Raw genomic sequence first — 19,553 nt, 5'->3', positions numbered from 1 at the left:
TGTACTTTTATCGACGCCGTCTGATCTACGAGTCTCCTATTTCAAATATTTTTTGTAAAACCAGGAGTTAGGTGAGATCTCATACTAACTACGGTCACAGAGTCGCGCTCGTGGTCGTTAGATGTTTATTGATGTTTCCGAAAGGAGGCATGGGGTTTTTCTTTTATTGATGTTCCAAATGGGACATGGGTTGGACAACCTTGTCTATTGCTAAATCCAATAAAATAAATAAATGAGTTAGTTAATATTAACTAGTGAGGTCTTAATAATTTGATGGGTGAGTCATGTGTTGAGTCTGCTTGATTATTAGTAGCATGTTAGGTATTTCTAAATTTATTTCGCAGCTTGTATGTACTCAGCTTTGTTGATTGCGTACTTTTGTGTGTCTTTCTTTGGTCATGGCCTTCGCCTTTCAATGACCCTGTAATGATCCAATCTTTACACTTGTAATATTGGGGAGCAGACTCACCACAGGTGTTTACATAGTTTGGACTTGCATCAAGGTGGTGGGATTTTGAGTGGAGAGTTGGTTATTATTCGCAGTTTATTTCTTTTCATAAGTTTGAATTTATTTAAACTCTGGTTTTATTTATTTACTACTTTTGTTGGGATTTGAATAAGGGCCTTAAGAGTTCCAAGTTGTAAGATTAAATTTGGTTTTGATTATTGGTTTTGAAACTTATATATACTTGTTTTAGTGTTTCCGCTGCTATTTTCTGAAAAATCCTTAACGCTTGAACACGTGGCGGTAGCACGCCAGTAATTCTCTTGGAATTGTTCAGGTTATTCGCAGGGTTTTAAGAGAGAATTATTGGGGTGTTACAGCCGCTTTGCGGCGCCCTTGGAGTTTGGGCCTTGAAGGCCGCCATTTCCAAGCGGGCATATCTAAGTGACACGTGTCACACATCTGGAGTACGCTCTCTCATTGGTCCATTTGGAGGTATTAAATACCCCAAATGAATTATTATTATTATTATTTTTTTTTATGTTTTAATTTTTTTTATAAATTTGGACCAATCACCTGTTGACAAGTGTTATGATAACTTGTTATAACAGGTCACTGACTTAGTGTTGACCGGTTGGGACTATAGGTGGCAAACACACCCAATAGTTAGGATTATTAGATAATAAACCTTAGTTGGGATTATTAAAAGTAAATCGCCCATAATTGAGACTATTAAAGTGTGTTTTTCCATTAAATTAGACCTTGAAGGTCATTTTGTCATCAAACTTTGGGCATGTTCATATTTTTTGAATTGAGCTGAACTGAACTGAACTAAACTAAACTGAACTGAAGTGAACTGATTGGAACTGAACTGAACTAAACTAAACTGAATTGAGCTGAAATGAATATTTTATGAGAGAGGGAAATTAAGAGCTGAACTGAACTGAACTGACCTGACCTGACCTGATTGGAGTTGAACTAAACTGAACTAATTGGAGCTGAACTTAAATTAAATTAAGTAAATGTGAACATGCCCTTTATTTTGGGATACATTATTAGTAGTTATGTCAAATTTCAAACCGAAACCGTTTAACTGTCCGAATCCAACCGACCCAAATGAAAACCGAACCGATTAAAAACCGTTTTTTTAGAAAACCGAAAACCGATTCGAACTGCATTTTAGTAAACCCGAAACCGAACCAATCCGAGTAATGTTAAACCATTTAAGAACCGAACCAAATATAAACCGAACGGAAAGAAAACCGAACCGAAAAAGAACCGAACCGTATCTAACCAGAAACCGGTTCCAACTCGAAACCTTTTAAACTGGCATAAAAACCGCTTACACCGAACCGTTAGCAAACTGCTACCCGTTTGCACCGAACCATTTAAAAACCGAACTAATTGTAAACCGAACTGGTTATAAAGCGAACCGTTTATGAACCAAAATGCTTATAAATCGAACCGTTTACAAACTTTTTTATATAATTAAATGGATTAAATATTAGAAATCTTAGAATATATTTAGCATATATTCCAAACTTATCAATTTTTCTTGAGAGCCACATTATCAAGAACTACGAGCAAAAGAAACTGGAAATTGAATAGCCAATGACATATATGATGGCTAGACTTTGTATATGACACATGTTATGCTCATATGTTTTACTAGCAGGCCAAATTTCAATATTTCAAGAGGGAATGGGGAGGGATCATTGCCATTGCCCATTGCCATCAATCATTGCCATTTCCCATTGCCCACTGTGATGGATTAAGGATGTTGTTTTCTGTTCATCATTGGTCACACTCTATTGGAATGTCAATTGTCAAAACCCTTAGTTTGCTCTGTTATCCTAGATGGGAAACTCCATAATCATCATGCCAGGCCTTCCATGCTTAAACCAAAAATAAACTAAAATTATATTCAGCCTTGAATATAAAATGAAACAATTTTCTACCCACCTACCCCAAGTCCATACCTGAATTTGGAGATTTAGGGCAGCAACAACACCGATGAGAGAGAGGGAGATCAGGACAACTTCAAGGTTTGGTATTCTGGCAGCTTCAAAGTCCGCCGTGAATGAATGTATGAGGGAGATTTGAGAGGCACCGTGAGCCCGTGAGAATAGAGTGAGAGTGGTAAAGTGAGAGTGAGAGTGAAAGTGAAAGGGTTTCAAAAAGGTTTCATGTAAATCTAACCATTGATTTTTTAACCTATGGTTCAGAATGGTGATCTGTGTGTGTTGTGGGAGAAAGAATCTAACCATTGATTTTTTAATCTATGGTTGAGAGTGGTGATCCGTGTGTGTTGTGGGAGAAAGAATTTAACCACTGATTTTTTAATCTATGGTTGAGAGTGGTGATCCGTGTGTGTTTGTGTGTTGTATATTCATCTACAAAAATATTATTCCCTCAATTCTTAAGTATTTTTTTGCCCCATTTGATCGGGATCAGTGCCCAAGACACGTATTAAAACATCTACTAGTATATCTTTATTTTCATACAAGTAAAAATTATAAAAACGCTATATTAATAAAATGTATAAATAGATAAATTTAAAAAGATCACTCATGAGTCTATAACTTTGTACTAATACATACGAATAACGATGATACGAATATTTAACTATGAGATGGTTAGATGCCATGTGTTAATAAATGTGTACATATGATCGATTGAACTAATCAATATTACCTTGTTAATTAGTCATTACTGTTTTCTTTCATTATACAAATCAAAGTACTTTGTAATATCTTCATAATTTCATGAAAATATATAATGATAAACGAGTCATAATTATCAGTCTTGTTGACTAATCAAGTATCGAATTACCAAATTGCAAATTTCCATTTCACTAGAACTCATCAAATCATGACTATGAAACTACGCGTAGTATATAAATGATTAAATAAGAAGCATATGATAACCTAATTGTAAAACAATAATACATTAATACACTAACTCTTATAATCTACTTCGTAATAAACTAATAAGATCAGTATGACTAAACTTGAAACAGAACATAATATGTATTTATAAAATCAATGAGAATTTGTTTATAATATGATGCCTAAATATGAAATGATTCATGACTTTATATAAAACTTGTGAACGCAAAAGGTTAGCAAGTACTATCAAATTTCAAACCAAAACCATTTAACTGCCCGAATCCAAACAACTCGATAAACAATTTATTTTTTGAAACCGAAAACCGACTCGAACCGTAATTTAGTAAACTTGAAATGGAACCGATCTTAATAACGTTAAACCATAGAAGAACCGAACCAGTTATAAACTGAATCAAAAATGAACCGAACCAGTTATAAACTGAACCAAAAAGAACCGAACCAGTTAAAAACTGAACCGAAAAAGAACCGAACCAGTTATAAATTGAACCAAAAAAGAACCGAACTGTTTCTAACCCGAAACCGTTTCCAACCTGAAACTGTTTGAAACGGGATAAAAAACTGTTTACACCGCACCGTTAACAAACCGCAACCCGTCTGCACCGAACCGTTTACTACCCGGACTGTTTACAACCCGAAACCGAATTAAAACCGTTCAAGAATAAACCGAAACCGAATCGAACCGATGACTATTTAAACCGAACTAAAACCGACCCGTGAGACAATTAAGCCGATTTCAAACCGACCCAATTTAATACCGAACCGATTTCAAATCGAACCGAAACCGAACTGTCAAACCGTTTTGACAGTGCTATTAGGTGTCTGTGGTAGTCAAATTTTAGCTCTTTAAAAAGACGAGGGGTAGCTAATTTTAATTAATGTGAACTTTAAGAGGCTAGTACGTGTGTAAGTTAACAACTTAAAAAAAAAACGTCTTTCCAAAAACTAGATCTCATTGTAATCATCGAAGATCAATATCAACTCCACGTTCTCCATTGAAGCGACATGTGAAATTTCTTCCATTGAAGCAGTTTCTGAGGTAATATGTTGGTTTTATTTATGTTGTGAATTCGATTTATAGTGATAACCTATTGTAATGCAGGTGGGATTGAGTAGATAACCGATTTTATTACAGGAGAAGACAATTATGAGCTTTATCTGCTATATGTTAGAATTGAACTATGATTTTCTCCGTAAAATTATGCGCTTTATTTGCTATATAATAAAATTGAACTATGATTTTGTCCGTATAATTATGAGCAAAATTTGATTATTGAATCAAATATGGTTGCTAATGTGTTGCAGAACCCTTTCACGTTTGAACTGAACTATGATTTTCTCCGTAAAATTATGAGCAAAATTTGATAATTAATCAAATTTGGTTGCTAATGTGTTGCAGAACCCTTTCATGTTATTATGAGCAATGAAATTGGGACTTTTCTACCTGGGCCCAGGGCAACTGCCGCTCCTGCCTTGGCTCAGGGAAGGGCCTGCGATCATCTTCGAAGCTCGAATAATTGTCTCAATGGCATCCCTTTGAGGGAGCTTGGAAGGACCCGATTACTTTGTGGTGGGAAGAAGAAGATGGATTTATCAGTGTCTGCAAAGTTAAGGAAAGTGAAGAAGCATGAGTATCCTTGGCCTGAAGATCCTGATCTCAATGTGAAGGGCGGAATTCTCACCCATTTGTCGCCTTTCAAGCCCTTAAAGACGAAGCCAAAGCCGGTGACTTTGGACTTTGAGAAGCCTCTAATGGACCTTCAAAAGAAGATTATCGATGTGAGTGGTATAGTCTGTTTATGGGTTTAGTTAGGGTTTTGGTTGTGTTTTCCGCCTTTTATTTTTATTTTATTTGTGATCAAGTTCTTTGATTATTCTAAGTGATTCTTTTTTACAGGTAAGGAAGATGGCAAATGAGACTGGTTTGGACTTCAGTGATCAGATTGCATCTTTGGAGAATAAATATCAGCAGGTGACTTATTCACATTTTTATGTTTGCTTGCTTATAGTATTGAAGTTGTTTCCTGCAGCAAGTTTTCCTAAATCGTATGTATTGATGCATCATAAATCGTACACTTTGTTTACATAGGATGTAATGGAGAGAAAGCGATGGAAGGGCCAGGGGAAGGGAGGGGAACTAGTTTGGATAGGAAGCTGGGGGAAGGAAAGATAGATAGGGAGAGGGAGGGATTTATTTTTTCTCCCACTTTATTATACATCGTCCCTCTAAAATATGATAGATTTGGGAAAAAATGGAGCTTCATCTTCCCATCTCCTTTTCTCTGCCATTCCCTTCTTTAGAATTGGTGCAGTGAGCGGGAGAGCTGTTGGTGAGCTGTTGTTGTTCAGCAGTTGATTTGGTGCATTGAGTGTGCTACAGTGGTGCTCGTTGCTTGTGAGTTGTTGCTTGTGGTGGGTTGGCTGGGAATGCTATGAGGTGATTTGTGGGGAATAGGATGACTCCCTGTGCAAATTGGAGGAAGAGAGTAGGGAAGTGTTGTTGCTACTGTGCATGTTTATGGTACAAGGGAAGAGGGGAGAAATTGAGGGGTGACGCAGGTTAAACCTAGGTCGTTGATTTCTAGATTCCCCGATCAAAACAAAATTTATAAATCCAAACCCAACCCTAGGTATAGGGGTAAGTCCGGGTCAAACCCAAGGAAAAGCGGTAAAAAGGTCTCAAGATAAGCTATTCCGAAATTTTAAAACAATGGGTTGGTCTAAGCTATACTATCGAATCAACTCAATCAAAACTAGCAAATAGAATTCAATTATCAAAACACTAGGGAATTTAGTATCCACATGAACTCGTGATAAACTTGCTAATTTGACGGGAATTTGATCAATCAAGCAATGCGAGGGAAAACGACATTTGCAATCAAAATCATTTAAAGAGTTATTTCCTAGGGTCAAGCTAGATGTCTCTACAAATGACTTCAAAAAAAAAATCGCAAATAAAGATCAATCGATAATAATAGCTTCCAAATCAATTTTTCGTGTCATTGAAAACTATTATGCAATTTAGCATGATAATCAAGGTTAGTTACTCCTCTTCAAATCAAACACATGCATAAATTTCATCAACCAATTTAATTACATCATCAAATCAATCAAAAATCCTAAATTAGCTATAGATTATCACTCATACATGCTTCACCACTTCCCTAGCAAAGAAACTGTTTTGGGGTTTTTTGTACGTACCCGAGTGGAGGGTGTGTACGTCCCGCGGGAGACACATCCGCAATGCAACACTCGAACGGCCCGGTCACCTGCAAAACAACGGACCCCGGGGGGCCGGAGGCCCGCCTCCGACGATGAAGTCAGTGATTGAAATAATGTATTTTAGAGAGAGAAAGTAGAGAGAAGGGAGAGTAATTGTGGGGGGCATTGCCCTTGGAGAGAGAATTGGATCCCTTAAAACTGATCAATATTTATAGAGCATTGGGATATGTGCCTCTTAGGTTATTTAACCTACCTAGATTGGCTTCCCACCGTTTTACGGTTTCTAAGGTTGGTGGGCTTAGAGCCCATTTTCACCCTTCTATCATTGAGTGACACGTGTTATGCTCTAATTGGTCCATTGAGCGCTGAGCTTGCGAACACGTGTCGCGGTGATATTGGTCCACATATATGGGGTATTTTTACCCCCAAACATTAGCCCCTCGGAAGGGGTAGTTTCTTTTTTCAAAAGGAATTACTCCTTTCAAAATCAAGGCTTTATTTTCTGCTTGTTCTAAAGCTTTATGGGCGGCATATGTCTAATTCAATAAAAGAGAGATTTGATTAACTTGGAAAATTTGATACCTTAAATGGTTTGATATTTTCTAAGTTAATCGATCATAATAATGATTGCCGCCTGAACTAGACAGATGACGACTTTTATTTCTTTTAGCCCCACTAAGGTGGTCATATGACCTTTGGGTGACTTAGAATATTTTTGAGACGTTTAACATCCCATAAGGCGAATGGCCGCCTGTTAGGGCAGGAGGCAAATGGCCGCTTGTGGGGGCAGGAGGCAAATCCTGACTCTTCATAGGACAGGAAGTCAAGCAGGAGGCAAAAATGGCCGCCTGACTCTTCATAGAACATGAGGCAAAATGACTAACAGGCTAAAGTCGTATCACCTAATCAAAAGTAATTCCTAAATCCTCTAACTAATCCAGATAGGGAAGTAGGGTCGAATCCACAGGTCTTTCTACTCCTAATTAATTAAAGCAATCTAAATTATAAAGTAACAATTTAATAATATGGATATAAAACTAACTACGGAGATTAAGAGTAAAGAGAAAACAATGAATAAAAGCCTAGGGCATAGATTCACCAATAAATAATATTCCAGGGTAAAACATAATAATCAATCATCAATGCATAATTAACCAGATCATAAAGGGCTTTCGCTACGTATTACAATCACATAATTAATCTACCGGTATTAAATCTCATCTCTCGAATCTCGACTTAACCATTTATAAATTAACCTGCCTATTGAAACTAGACCTAAACATCAATTCTCATCTCTCGAATCTCGAATCAATATTTTCAAACTCATGCATAAAAGATCAAGCCTAATCTAGTCACAGAGCATTAAATCAATCAATAGGAAATTAATCTAGCATTGATAATCAACAACAATAAATTGCCCCTTCACATTATTTATGGATCCCAACAAACCCTAGAAAGGAAACTACTCACACATAATTAAATCTAAACTAATCAAAGCAATAAAACAAGACATGATCAAAGGAATAAATAAATAACTGAGGTTAAGAGAAAAGAAATCGTTACCAAAGTAATCTGGAATTAAAAGTAGAGTTAAGAACAAAGTATTAGAGAAAGAAACTAATCTAAAAGCTAAGTAGAGAGAGAAAATCTAAGAAAAGAATTAAGAAAGAGTAAAAAGAAGATACTAAACTCGCTTAACGGAAAAGTATTTATATTAAGCAAGAATCCTAAACTAAATTAAACTTAAACGACGATTAAACCGCCTAATAATAACACGCGCCCGATCGGGCGAGGCACCGCCCGATCGGGCCCGCCATTTTCCTCTTAGGTATGTCTCGAGTTCGGGCGCCGGCTTTGCTTCCCCCGCGCGGCTGGGTGCGCCTTCGGGCGGGACCTCTAATGGCCGTGCGGCACTCTTGGGCCACTCTTTGGACTTCGATTGGGCTCCAATTTTTCGGGCCAATCCGGATTTCCTCTTCGGGTCTTGAATACTTGATCCAAATGCCCCGGTATCACATATACCGAGCCCTTAATCACTGGTTCGATGGCGCTAACCGGCCCTGGGCTATGAAGGGTGGTCGTGCATCTCCAATGCTCGTAGTTACTCCATAATATCTCGGGAAAATGCTCTAAAAGTGCAAATCCCTACAAAAATCAACCAAATCTACGAAAACACTGGAAAACACCAATTAGTAATAAAAGTGGCTCTAAAGAGCAAAAAACACTACTAATTATGACTAAGGAACGGGGGTAAAATATTATATAAAATGAACACATCAAACTCCCCCAAGCCAAACCTTTGCTTGTCTCTAAGCAAAGATCTCATCAATGCATAAATAAATATGCTTCACCCCAAAAAGTAAAATTTAAGCACAAACAATTCAAGTTAAATCTAATAAACATGCTTCAACATCTACCAATCTCATCCATCCAATTACTCTTCCTCCAATTACTCTTCCTCCCTAACAATTGTCAAATAGAGCAAAGCACAAGAGCATATAGAATTCAAGACTAGTGCTCACACACTCAACTCTCATTTATGTGGCGAGTAAAAGATGTACTTGATTGCTCTCCAACCAACCCCTTTAATGTGAACAATGCCCTCCCAACTCACACTCTCGCGTGTTTAAAAAGATGTACACTCAACCTACTAGTCGACTCGAAATATGTCAAATCATAACTTGCATTGATAAACAACACTTTCACATTCATACAACTCTATGCACAAAGGTTGGAAGGTCTTTAAAGCTTGTAATGTAAGGCTAGGGTAAAGGGTAGGAATCATTTGGGAATAAGTGAGAGAAAAACTATGCTTAAAGGAGCAAATCCTAATAAAACCCATGATCAAAATAAATAATGATCAACATCTCCAACATAACTAACTCCAACAAGAATCCACCTAAAATAACTCCAAACATAAACAACAACCCCAACACTTACAAATTTCACTCACAAAAATATAACAATAAAGTACTTAAGTGAATAAACAAACTTAATTTTCCAAACTTGAATTTTTCATTGAAACTCAATTTTTACTTTCCTTTGATTAACCTCCAGCTTAAAACATTTGAACATTGAACAATTTTTTTCCTTTTGCTTTTTTTTTTGGAAAAATACACTTTAATAATCCCAACTATGGGCGATTTACCTACAATAATCCCAACTAACGTTTATTCTACAATAATCCCAACTATTGGGTCAGTTTTCCTCCGGCAGTCCCAAAAACCGGTTACCTGCTGAAATGGTAAACTTTTTTTTTTTGGTTTTTTAAATGCCACATGTCAGCACATGATTGGCTTAATTTTTAAAAAAAAAAAAAAGGAAAAAAAAAAAGAAAAATCAGCCCATCAGCCACGACAACCACCCCCTCCTTCCTTCAGCCACGACAACCACCACTTCACTCCCAAATCCGACCACCGGGAGATCAACCATCTCGAACCCCAGCCCCGTAGCTAACATCCGACCACCGCCTTTGAAACGGTGTCGTGAGGATTGGTTTCCGGCGAGGTGTCGCGGATTCAAGCTCCAATCAATTCACGGGCAAGGGTTTCGGAGCGATTTGGGGCTGCGATTTAAGGCGATTTGGGGCTGCGTTTTAAGGCGATTTGGGGCTGCGATTTTGGGGCTATTTGGGGCTGCGATTTTGGGCTGCGATTTTGGGGCTATTTGGGGCTGCGATTTTGGGCTGCGATTTGGGGCGATTTAGGTGGTGTTTCGGGGTGCGGCTGGTCGTGGTTGTTGCTGGTGCGATTTAGGTGGTGTTTTGGGGGTGCGGCTGGGTCGTGGTAGTCAATTCCGGTTTGGGTGGCTGGGGAAGGTGGTGTTTTAGAGTTGGGTGGCAGGAGGTGGAGGTGATGGTTAGGGCTGGAGCCTGGAGGTGGTGGTTGGGCGGCAGGAGGTGGAGGTGGTGGTTAGGGTTGGCTGCCAGATTTTTTTTTTAGGTTTTCTTTTTTTTTTTTTTGGAACCACTCACACGCTGACACGTGTCAAACAACCTACAATAATAGGTTGTTGACTTTAGTTGACCGGTTTGGGACTGCTGGAGGAAAACTGACCTAATAGTTGGGATTATTGTAGAATAAACGTTAGTTGGGATTATTGTAGGTAAATTGCCCATAGTTGGGATTATTAAAATGTATTTTTCCTTTTTTTTTTTTTTTTTTTTTTTTTTTTTTTTTTTTCTTTTGAAGTTCACTCACTTTTTTTCTCTTTTGAAGTTCACTCACTTTTTTTCTTGAACTTCTCTTTTTTTTTTTCATAACATCATACTTTATTTTTCTCAAGAAGATTAAACTTTCAAACTCATTAAAAATAAACATGATCAAGAACAAAATAACTTCTCAAAACCCACCCAAATTGTGCAAATAATAAGCACACTATAAACTCCCTCACCTCACTCACTAAAAGCTCCCCCAAGCCAAGCTTGGGACTAGTAACCAATGGGGCAAAATAGGCTTGTAATGTGGCTAATAAACAACAAAAAGTCAAGGTAACAATATGGGTAGCAAGAAGGGAACAAATGTATCTATAATCATCTGGAGGCTACCTAAAAGAACAAATGCCTTTGTCCTCCACAATGTGCATAATAATGAGTCATATAAACATTACTTATAGTTACAAACCAATACTCAAATTCATTGACATACCAGGAACTATCACTTTCCTAACCAAATTAACTAGTCAAACACTATATTCACAAGCAGGACATCTAAGCAATCAAACTTCAAATCATGATCAACAAGTCCACAATGCTTATCATTATATACCAAGAATCAAAACAATATTTTCCAAGTATGGGGCACAGGGAAGCATGATTTATAATTCATTGAAACGTATTTTTGGATTTTTTTATTTTTCAATTTTTTTTGTAGTTTTTCATATAAGAAAACAATAAATCTAATCTAAGAAAACACACCAAAAACAGAAAAGAGAAAAAGAAAGATACCAAAACCAAAATCTCCCCCAAGCCAGAATCAGACAATGTCCTCATTGGCTGCTCCTCATCATCCTCATCCATGGAGCCGAATCCTCCACCTCCGCTGCCACCTACCACCAAAATAGTCAGCGTGAAAACTCCCCCCCGCCGGTCCCCCGAAAGGAATGTCTTGGTCGTACCCATGGAAGGCAGAATAGTCAGTATAAATACCATGGGCAGTGGGATCCCTATCGTATCCCTGGGGTGGAGGCTGAAACCAGTCAGAGTAAAGGGCATCGTCGGGAATGTTGCCCTGACGAGCATAATCATCATACATAGGGTAGAGAGCTCTACCCTGTCCTGTTAAGGTACCCTAATCTATGGTCAATGGAGCCTACCATCCTCCTAAGGTTAGTGTGGGAATGCTCAATACGGCCTAAAGCCCGACCTATACTCTTGAAGTCCCAAACTGGGTCAGAGTCAACATGGGGGACAGAGTGAGACATTCGAGGTGGTGAGTGCACTACCTCAGGCTCAGGCCGGGTGGTGGAATTGGTGGTGCTTGCCCCCTAGCATGGGCAACTAATAGGTCGTATGTGTAGGACGCTTGCATGGGGGAAAAGGCGGTCAAGTCAGGACTAGGTAGGGAAAAGATAGGCAATGGCTGCTCGGTCCAGTCCTAATGCACCAGTGGGGGGTTTGCTCACTATCCAGTCGTACCCAACCCAACTCCTCAAAATACCTAGCAGTCATATAGGTATCCAATCCACAGTTAGTCATCTAGCAACAAAACCGGCCTTTTTGATTGCTATCCTAGTGATAAGGTCTCCTATACGATTAGGGGTACGAGACTGAGTATTGGCTGTGGCATGTCTACTCAGGTGGTGGATGATGTATCTACCTATGTTCAGTTTACCAAACCCATACACATAGTGTCCAATAACAGCTAGTTCGTTGGTTTGGGCGTTGTGAGGCTCGTTCTTACCAAGGAAACACAATCCTGTAAATCTTTGCCAGATTTTTGGGATAGGTTTCGTACTAGCATGTTGGGGGTCGGGGGTCGGTAAACCAGTCAAAGCATGATAAATAACACCCATTTTATAATCAGCATGCCATTGAAAAGGTAATTCAGAGTTTAATTCAAATAATTTACAAAATTCAACATATGTCAAACTAATATTCCTATTGTTCAACCTAAATATTAAGTTCAGTCCATTTCTACTATTTACAACTTTCAAAGAAGACAAAAATTCACATGTTAATTCACGGTATGTAGGATAGTGTATGTCAACGAATTTTCTCATTCCTATATCATTCAAAAATCATTTAACAAAATCATACAAACCATAAGATTCAAGAGTAGGGCGGTGTAACCACCGTGAAGGAATTACCTCCCGCCCGACAAGGTGTTCTAGCTGTTCCTTTTGCTCCTGGCTAGCAATTCGGATTGTTGGCCAATAGGAGAGTTGCAAATCTGGATCATACTCCTCCCTCGAACTAGAAATCCTCCCAAAAATTGATCGAACCCTCTTTGAAGCCATAGTTCAAAAAATGGGTGTGAAATTATTTGATTGAAACTTGAAAATTTTTATGCAGGATTGTAGAGGATGAAAAGAGGATTAAGAATATGTAGAATTTATTGGATTTGAGTGAGTAATGAAGAGAAGATCTTAGAGAGAAGGTAGAGGTTTTAAGGTTTTAGAGAGAGAAAGTTATGGAGGAAAAGAGAAATGAAGAAAGAAAGAAGAAGGAAGAAGAAGAAAAGGGGGCAGGTGTCGTGCCCGGTCGGGCGGACTATCGCCCGATCGGGCGATCTGTGTTTTTATTTTTCGCTTCTCTCGCGCCCAGTCGGGCGAGCTTCGCCCGATCGGGCGATCAGCTGCCAATAATTCTTCTATTCTCGCGCCTGGTCGGGCGGTAAAAAATGTTCGTATACGTCAAATTTCGCGCCCGGTCGGGCAAAAATTGCAATTTTTGAACCCTTGCTCTCGCGCCCGGTCGGGCGAGCTTCGCCCGATCGGGCCCGAGGCTAACTTGGACGATTTTTGTCTTTCTTCTTTTCTTCAATTTTTGGCTAACTCTTTTCCTTCAAACCTATATAAAAACTCATAAAACTCATTAAATTCCCTCCTCTCTCCTCTCACAAGAAAAAGAAAGAAAAACTAGTCTAAAAAGCATTAAAATACGGGTTGCCTCCCGCAAAGCGCTGGTTTATCAAGGTCCCGCACGACCTTCTTACCAAGTATAAGAACTAGGACCCTTGGCTTAACGCTTGGTCGGGTGGTTTCTCACCCGGTCGAGTGGTGTTTAGGCCACGACGCGGCTTCCTGACATACCCTGGGGGACGTCAATTCCTACTTGACTTGGACCGAGGGTTTTTTAATGCTACGCACTCAAGATCCCTTTTCGATCGATGGTTGCTTCAGATTGTCAATACATTTGGCACTTGCAACTCGATCTGGCGGAACACTTACGGCGGAACACTTACTGTAGGCTCAATTTCCACAACTTGCTTGTTTAATTTCACCTTTTCATCTTCAAAGCCAAGACCGATAGTGTAGAGGGCTCTTTCTATTGCATCAACTTCCTTCTGCCATTTGTCTATCTCATCTGTAAAGGATGTAACACAAGATACCGTCTCCAAGGGATCTTTTACAAGAGCTTAGGGCTTGTTAGAATAATTTTGAACCACATCAACATTAAAACACTTCTCCTCTGTCATGGGGCTTTTACGGGTATTATTAAGATTACAAAAATTTTTTTGGTCCCCTACTGATAGTGTCAATATGCCACATCTCACGTCTATAATTGGTCCTGCAGTGTTAAGAAATGGTCTACCCAAAATAATTGGGGTTTGCATATCCTCAGCCATATCAAGAACAACAAAATCAACAGGTATATAAAATTTACCTACTCTAACAGGAACATCCTCTAAAACACCCAAGGGGTATTTAAAGGAACGTTCGGCCATTTGTAGAGTAATATTAGTAGCTTTTAATTTACCTATATATAGCTTGGAACACACAGACAATGGCATAACACTAACGCTAGCACCCAAATCACACATTGCATTATCAATCATTAGATTGCCAATATGACAAGAGATAGAAAAACTACCCGAATCTTTCAGTTTAGGTGGAGATTTATTTTGAAGTACGACACTACATTCTGCAGTGAAAGCTACTGTCTCTACCTCACTAATGGACCTTTTTCTTGTCAATATTTCCTTCATGAATTTTGCATATGCAGGAATTTGTGTTTTTAATTCAGTGAAGGGAACTGTTACCTGCAAATATTTAACCATCTCCAAAAATTTACCAAACTGCTTATCCAAATTTGTTTTCAAGTGACGATTGGGGAATGGAAGTTTGATAACTGGCTTTGGAGCATTATTGCTCTTATCTGGAGTTGCCACCTTCCCTGGAGTCGTACCCTGCAATGTAAAATCAGATATATTAGTACTACTCTTTAGCCCTGTAGGGCTATTAGCTACATTGTCAGGTTTAATGGAATCAAGATTAGCATTATTTAATAAAATAGGTTCATCATCTCTGGGCTTAGGGGGGCCTTCATAGTTTGAACCACTCCTTAGAGTAATTGCATAGGCTTGATCAGTAGGCCTGGAAGGGCTCCCTGTTGACGGGCTTGCAGAGTAGTAGAAAATTGCGCAATTTGATTATCTACAATTTTATTATGTGCTAGGATTGAATCAATTTGGGCATCTCTACTCTCCATGTGCTTCTGCATACTAGCTAGCATCGCTCTAATTTCTACCAAAGCAGGGTCGGTAATATTTCTGCTTTTGTTGTTGTGGCGTCTGTGATCCTTGTGGAGGTGGTGGATTTTGAACATTGGTGCTCCGGTAAGAAAGGTACGGATGATTCCGGTACCCAGAATTGTAGGTGTTGGAGTATGGGTTATTCTGCCTATAAGCTTGAAAGACATTAACTTGCTCCACGGAACTTGTGCAATCTTGTTCCCAATGACCTAAAATTCCACAATTTTCACAGAAAGCCTCATTAGCATTATTATTAATTGCAGAAACATTAGCTACATTTGCAGTACTAAGATTATCTAATTTCTGGCAGATAGAGGTCAATTGAGCTTGCAAAAAGGATACAGAGTCAACACTATGCTTCCCCTTGTTAGCAACGCCTCTAGGGTTCCCATATTGGAAATTATGTATAGCCATATCTTCGATAACTTGACCTGCATCATCAACATTAAGGTTCATAAACCTCCCACTAGCTGCAGAATCCAATATTATTCTAAATGAATTTCCAATCCCATTGTAAAAGGCTTGGATCAACTGCCATTGTGCCAGATTATGGTGGGGACATTCTCTCTGTAGGTCCTTGAACCTATCCCAAGCCTCATATAAAGTTTCATCGGCTTTCTTAGGCAAAGTTTTGAATTGCACTCCGTAGTACAGCTGTTCTCTGTGTAGGATAATATTTGTTATAAAAATTCAAAACAAGAGTTTCCCCGTCAATTATACCAAGTGCAGTTCTATTTAAACTATTAAACCATAATTTGGCTTTTCCACTTAAAGAGAAAGGAAAGAGAATCTCTTTGATTTGGTCTTACAGTACTAACAGTAGTTTGCAATATGAAGATTTGGGTCTTCACCCTTAGCTCCACTAAATTGCTTCTTTTCTATCATCGTTATAAATTGGGGGTTTTATCTCAAACTGTACCGGAGTAAGGTCTGGAAAATCTGTAAGCTTTGGTTGTGAATAATCACTGAGCTTCTTAGGTACCGCCATCTCTGATTTTGGATCTGTCTGAATCGCTAGAATCAGTTCGAGGATCTCGGTGATTGTTATTATCACCGGAACCCGCCAGAATTTGCTTGTAAAAATTCTTCAGTCTATGGAAGGATCGTTTGATCTCAGGATCGAATGGGATGTAACCTCATTTGGAACACCTGGGCATAATCAAAGAACAAAAAGCAAATATGAGACTTGCCTCAAAGAACTAACGTTCTCTGAGACAAAAAGAAATAACCTAGACTACAAAAATAATTAGAAATAAAAATAAAACCGTTTCCCCGGCAACGACGCCAAATTTTGACAAGCTAAAGTCGTATCACCTAATCAAAAGTAATTCCTAAATCCTCTAACTAATGTAGATAGGGAAGTAGGGTCGAATCCACAAGTCTTTTTACTCCTAATTAATTAAAGCAATCTAAATTATAAAGTAACAATTTAATAATATGGATATAAAACTAACTACGGAGATTAAGAGTAAAGAGAAAACAATGAATAAAAGCCTAGGGAATAAGTTCACCAATAAATATATTCCAGGGTAAAACATAATAATCAATCATCAATGCATAATTAACCAGATCATAAAGGGCTTTCGCTACGTATTACAATCACATAATTAATCTACCGGTATTAAATCTCATCTCTCGAATCTCGACTTAACCATTTATAAATTAACCTGCCTATTGAAACTAGACCTAAACATCAATTCTCATCTCTTGAATCTCGAATCAATATTGTCAAACTCATGCATAATAGATCAAGCCTAATCTAGTCACAGATCATTAAATCAATCAATAGGAAATTAATCTAGCATAATCAACAACAATAAATTACCCCTTCATATTATTTATGGATCCCCACAAACCCTAGAAAAGAAACTACTCACACATAATTAAATCTAAACTAATCAAAGCAATAAAACAAGACATGATCAAAGGAATAAATAAATAACTGAGATTAAGAGAAAAGAAATCGTTACCAAAGTAATTTGGAATTAAGAGTAGAGTTAAGAACAAAGTATTAGAGAGAGAAACTAATCCAAAAGCTAAGTAGAGAGAGAAAATCTAAGAAAAGAATTAAGAAACAGTCAAAAGAAGATACTAAACTCGCTTAACGTAAAAGTATTTATATTAAGCAAGAATCCTAAACTAAAACAAACTTAAACGACGATTAAACCACCTAATAATAACACGCGCCCGATCGGGCCCGCCTTTTTCCTCTTAGGTATGTCTCTCGCGCCTGGCTGGGCGCGAGTTCGGGCGCTGACTTTGCTTCCCCCGCCCCGCCGGGCGCGCCTTCGGGCGGGACCTCTAATGGCCGGGCGACACTCTTGGGCCACTCTTTGGACTTCGATTGGGCTCCAATTCTTCAGGCCAATTCGGATTTCCTCTTCGGGTCTAGAATACTTGGTCCAAATCCCCCGGTATCACATATACCGAGCCCTTAATCACCGGTTCGATGACTCTAACCGGCCCTTGGCTATGAAGGACGGTCGTGCATCTCCAATGCTCGTAATTACTCCATAATATCTCGGGAAAATGCTCTAAAAGTTCAAATCCCTACAAAAATCAACCAAATCTACGAAAACACTAGAAAACACCAATTAGTAATAAAAGTGGTTCTATAGAGCCAAAAACACTACTAATTATGACCAAAGGACGGGGGTAAAATACTATATAAAATGGACAAATCAATGGCCGCCTGGGGTAGGAGGCTAATGGCCGCCTGTCGTGACAAATGTTCTCCTGGGGTGTTTGTAATCCAATTACACTTTCAATGTCCTTTTACCCCATTGGGAGGACTTGTATAATTTCGGAAGGTAATCTAGATTAGAACTTCGGTCGGTCACCGGCTGTTCCCGAAGACTTGGTCGTTTTTTAGATTACCCACGCCAGGCGGCTATGAGTTGACGAATGAGGTCGTTCAATTTTTGCTGCCTGCATGCGTACGTAAAGCAAACGATAGAGTGCTTTCTGCGACGATTGCACCCGGGACGCCATATTTCTCATTGGAGCAGGCGAATTTATAAAAATGTATAACCATCCGGCCATTGGTCTCATGTCTTTTTCAAGACGATTGTATAGCCATTGCACAACTCTTTTTGCCCCAATGGGAGAGTCAGTGCAATCTTTGAATGAAAAGCCTAAGTAAGAACTTCGATCGGTCACCGACGACTGTGCCTTAGGACATCCGGTGTTTCGAAAACTTAGTCGTTCTGTACACTGTTCTGGTCAGATGGCTATGAGTTGACCAATTTGGTCGTTCAATCTTTGCCGTCTGCATAGGTACGTAGAGCAACAGATAGGCTGCTCTCTGCGACGATTGCACTTGGAGGGGTCGCCGGATGCCATTGTCCATGTTAGGACATGCGATTTTATGAAACAAACAACTATCCAGCCATTGACCTCTAGTCTAGGTTTGAGACCGGCTGTATAGCCACCAAGCGTATTTGTGCCTAGCTTATTTATCTAGCCATTGGCCGCATGTCACTTGGACGTTAGTTTAGCTACTAAGTTTTCAACTTAGTTTATTATCCGGCCATTGGCCTCACGTCACTTGGACATTAGTTTAGCTACTAAGTTTTCAACTTAGTTTATTATTGGAGTTTGGACGGTTCGTCAGATTATATTGAAATTCAATCAATGAATCAATTATAACAATAATAATGAAGACTATCATTACCATCTTAATGCATTAATATTATTGGAGGGAATAAAATCATATTATATGGTTACCTCTAATATTCAAATGCTTGGTACGGCTTTGAATTGCTTTGAAAGCTTAAGAATCGGAGCCGGAGATATCGCAAGCTCCTTATTGTAGTGCCATGCGGCATTTGTCATTTCATGCCTTGAACTTAATTTGCCTGTGCTAGCTTATACACTCTTCAACACAAGTTCTCGAAGGTTGGTCGGCTTTGGGATGTCAAGCCACTGGGCTTGAAGAATGATTTTGATCACTAATTAAACATTTTGCATAACAATGATGAACATAGCAGCCCCTGCTCACACAGGCGAACGCATCCAAATTGGCTTTAGAGCCGTTTGAGTGCACCCGGGCTTGGTTGAGGCAAGAAGCAGCCCCTCATCCGGGCTTAATTGATGAACAATGATCAAGCGTCGTCTGCCGCTTTGATAATTATTTATACATGTGGCAAGGCTTCAACCCATACCCATATACAGACGGATCTCGTAAATTATTGAGAATGCCGCTTGTAAATGGAAGATGAAAAATAATGCTAGCTTGTACATGTGGCTTTCCCATCATCCATCCTAATACCAGCTGCTCTGTTGCAA

The 19,553-nt window shown here is 38.9% G+C and overlaps 1 protein-coding gene across 1 annotated transcript in view; it reads left to right on the top strand.

The window, feature by feature from the left end:
- Positions 1 to 4,263: 4,263 nt before the first annotated feature.
- LOC145630707 (acetyl-coenzyme A carboxylase carboxyl transferase subunit alpha, chloroplastic-like) overlaps positions 4,264 to 19,553 on the top strand; it is a 28,247-nt gene continuing 12,957 nt past the window's right edge. The window contains exons 1-3 of the mRNA XM_081682894.1: positions 4,264 to 4,390; positions 4,751 to 5,130; positions 5,249 to 5,323. Coding sequence (XP_081539020.1) covers positions 4,768 to 5,130; positions 5,249 to 5,323 — 438 coding nt within the window. The 5' untranslated portion in view covers positions 4,264 to 4,390; positions 4,751 to 4,767. The remainder of the gene's footprint in view (positions 4,391 to 4,750; positions 5,131 to 5,248; positions 5,324 to 19,553) is intronic.

The sequence above is a fragment of the Chenopodium album genome, chromosome 5 (genome assembly GCF_948465745.1).
Source record: "Chenopodium album chromosome 5, dcCheAlbu1.1, whole genome shotgun sequence".
NCBI classification, from domain to species: Eukaryota; Viridiplantae; Streptophyta; class Magnoliopsida; order Caryophyllales; family Amaranthaceae; genus Chenopodium; species Chenopodium album.
This window is presented reverse-complemented; position numbering and strand designations above follow the sequence as displayed.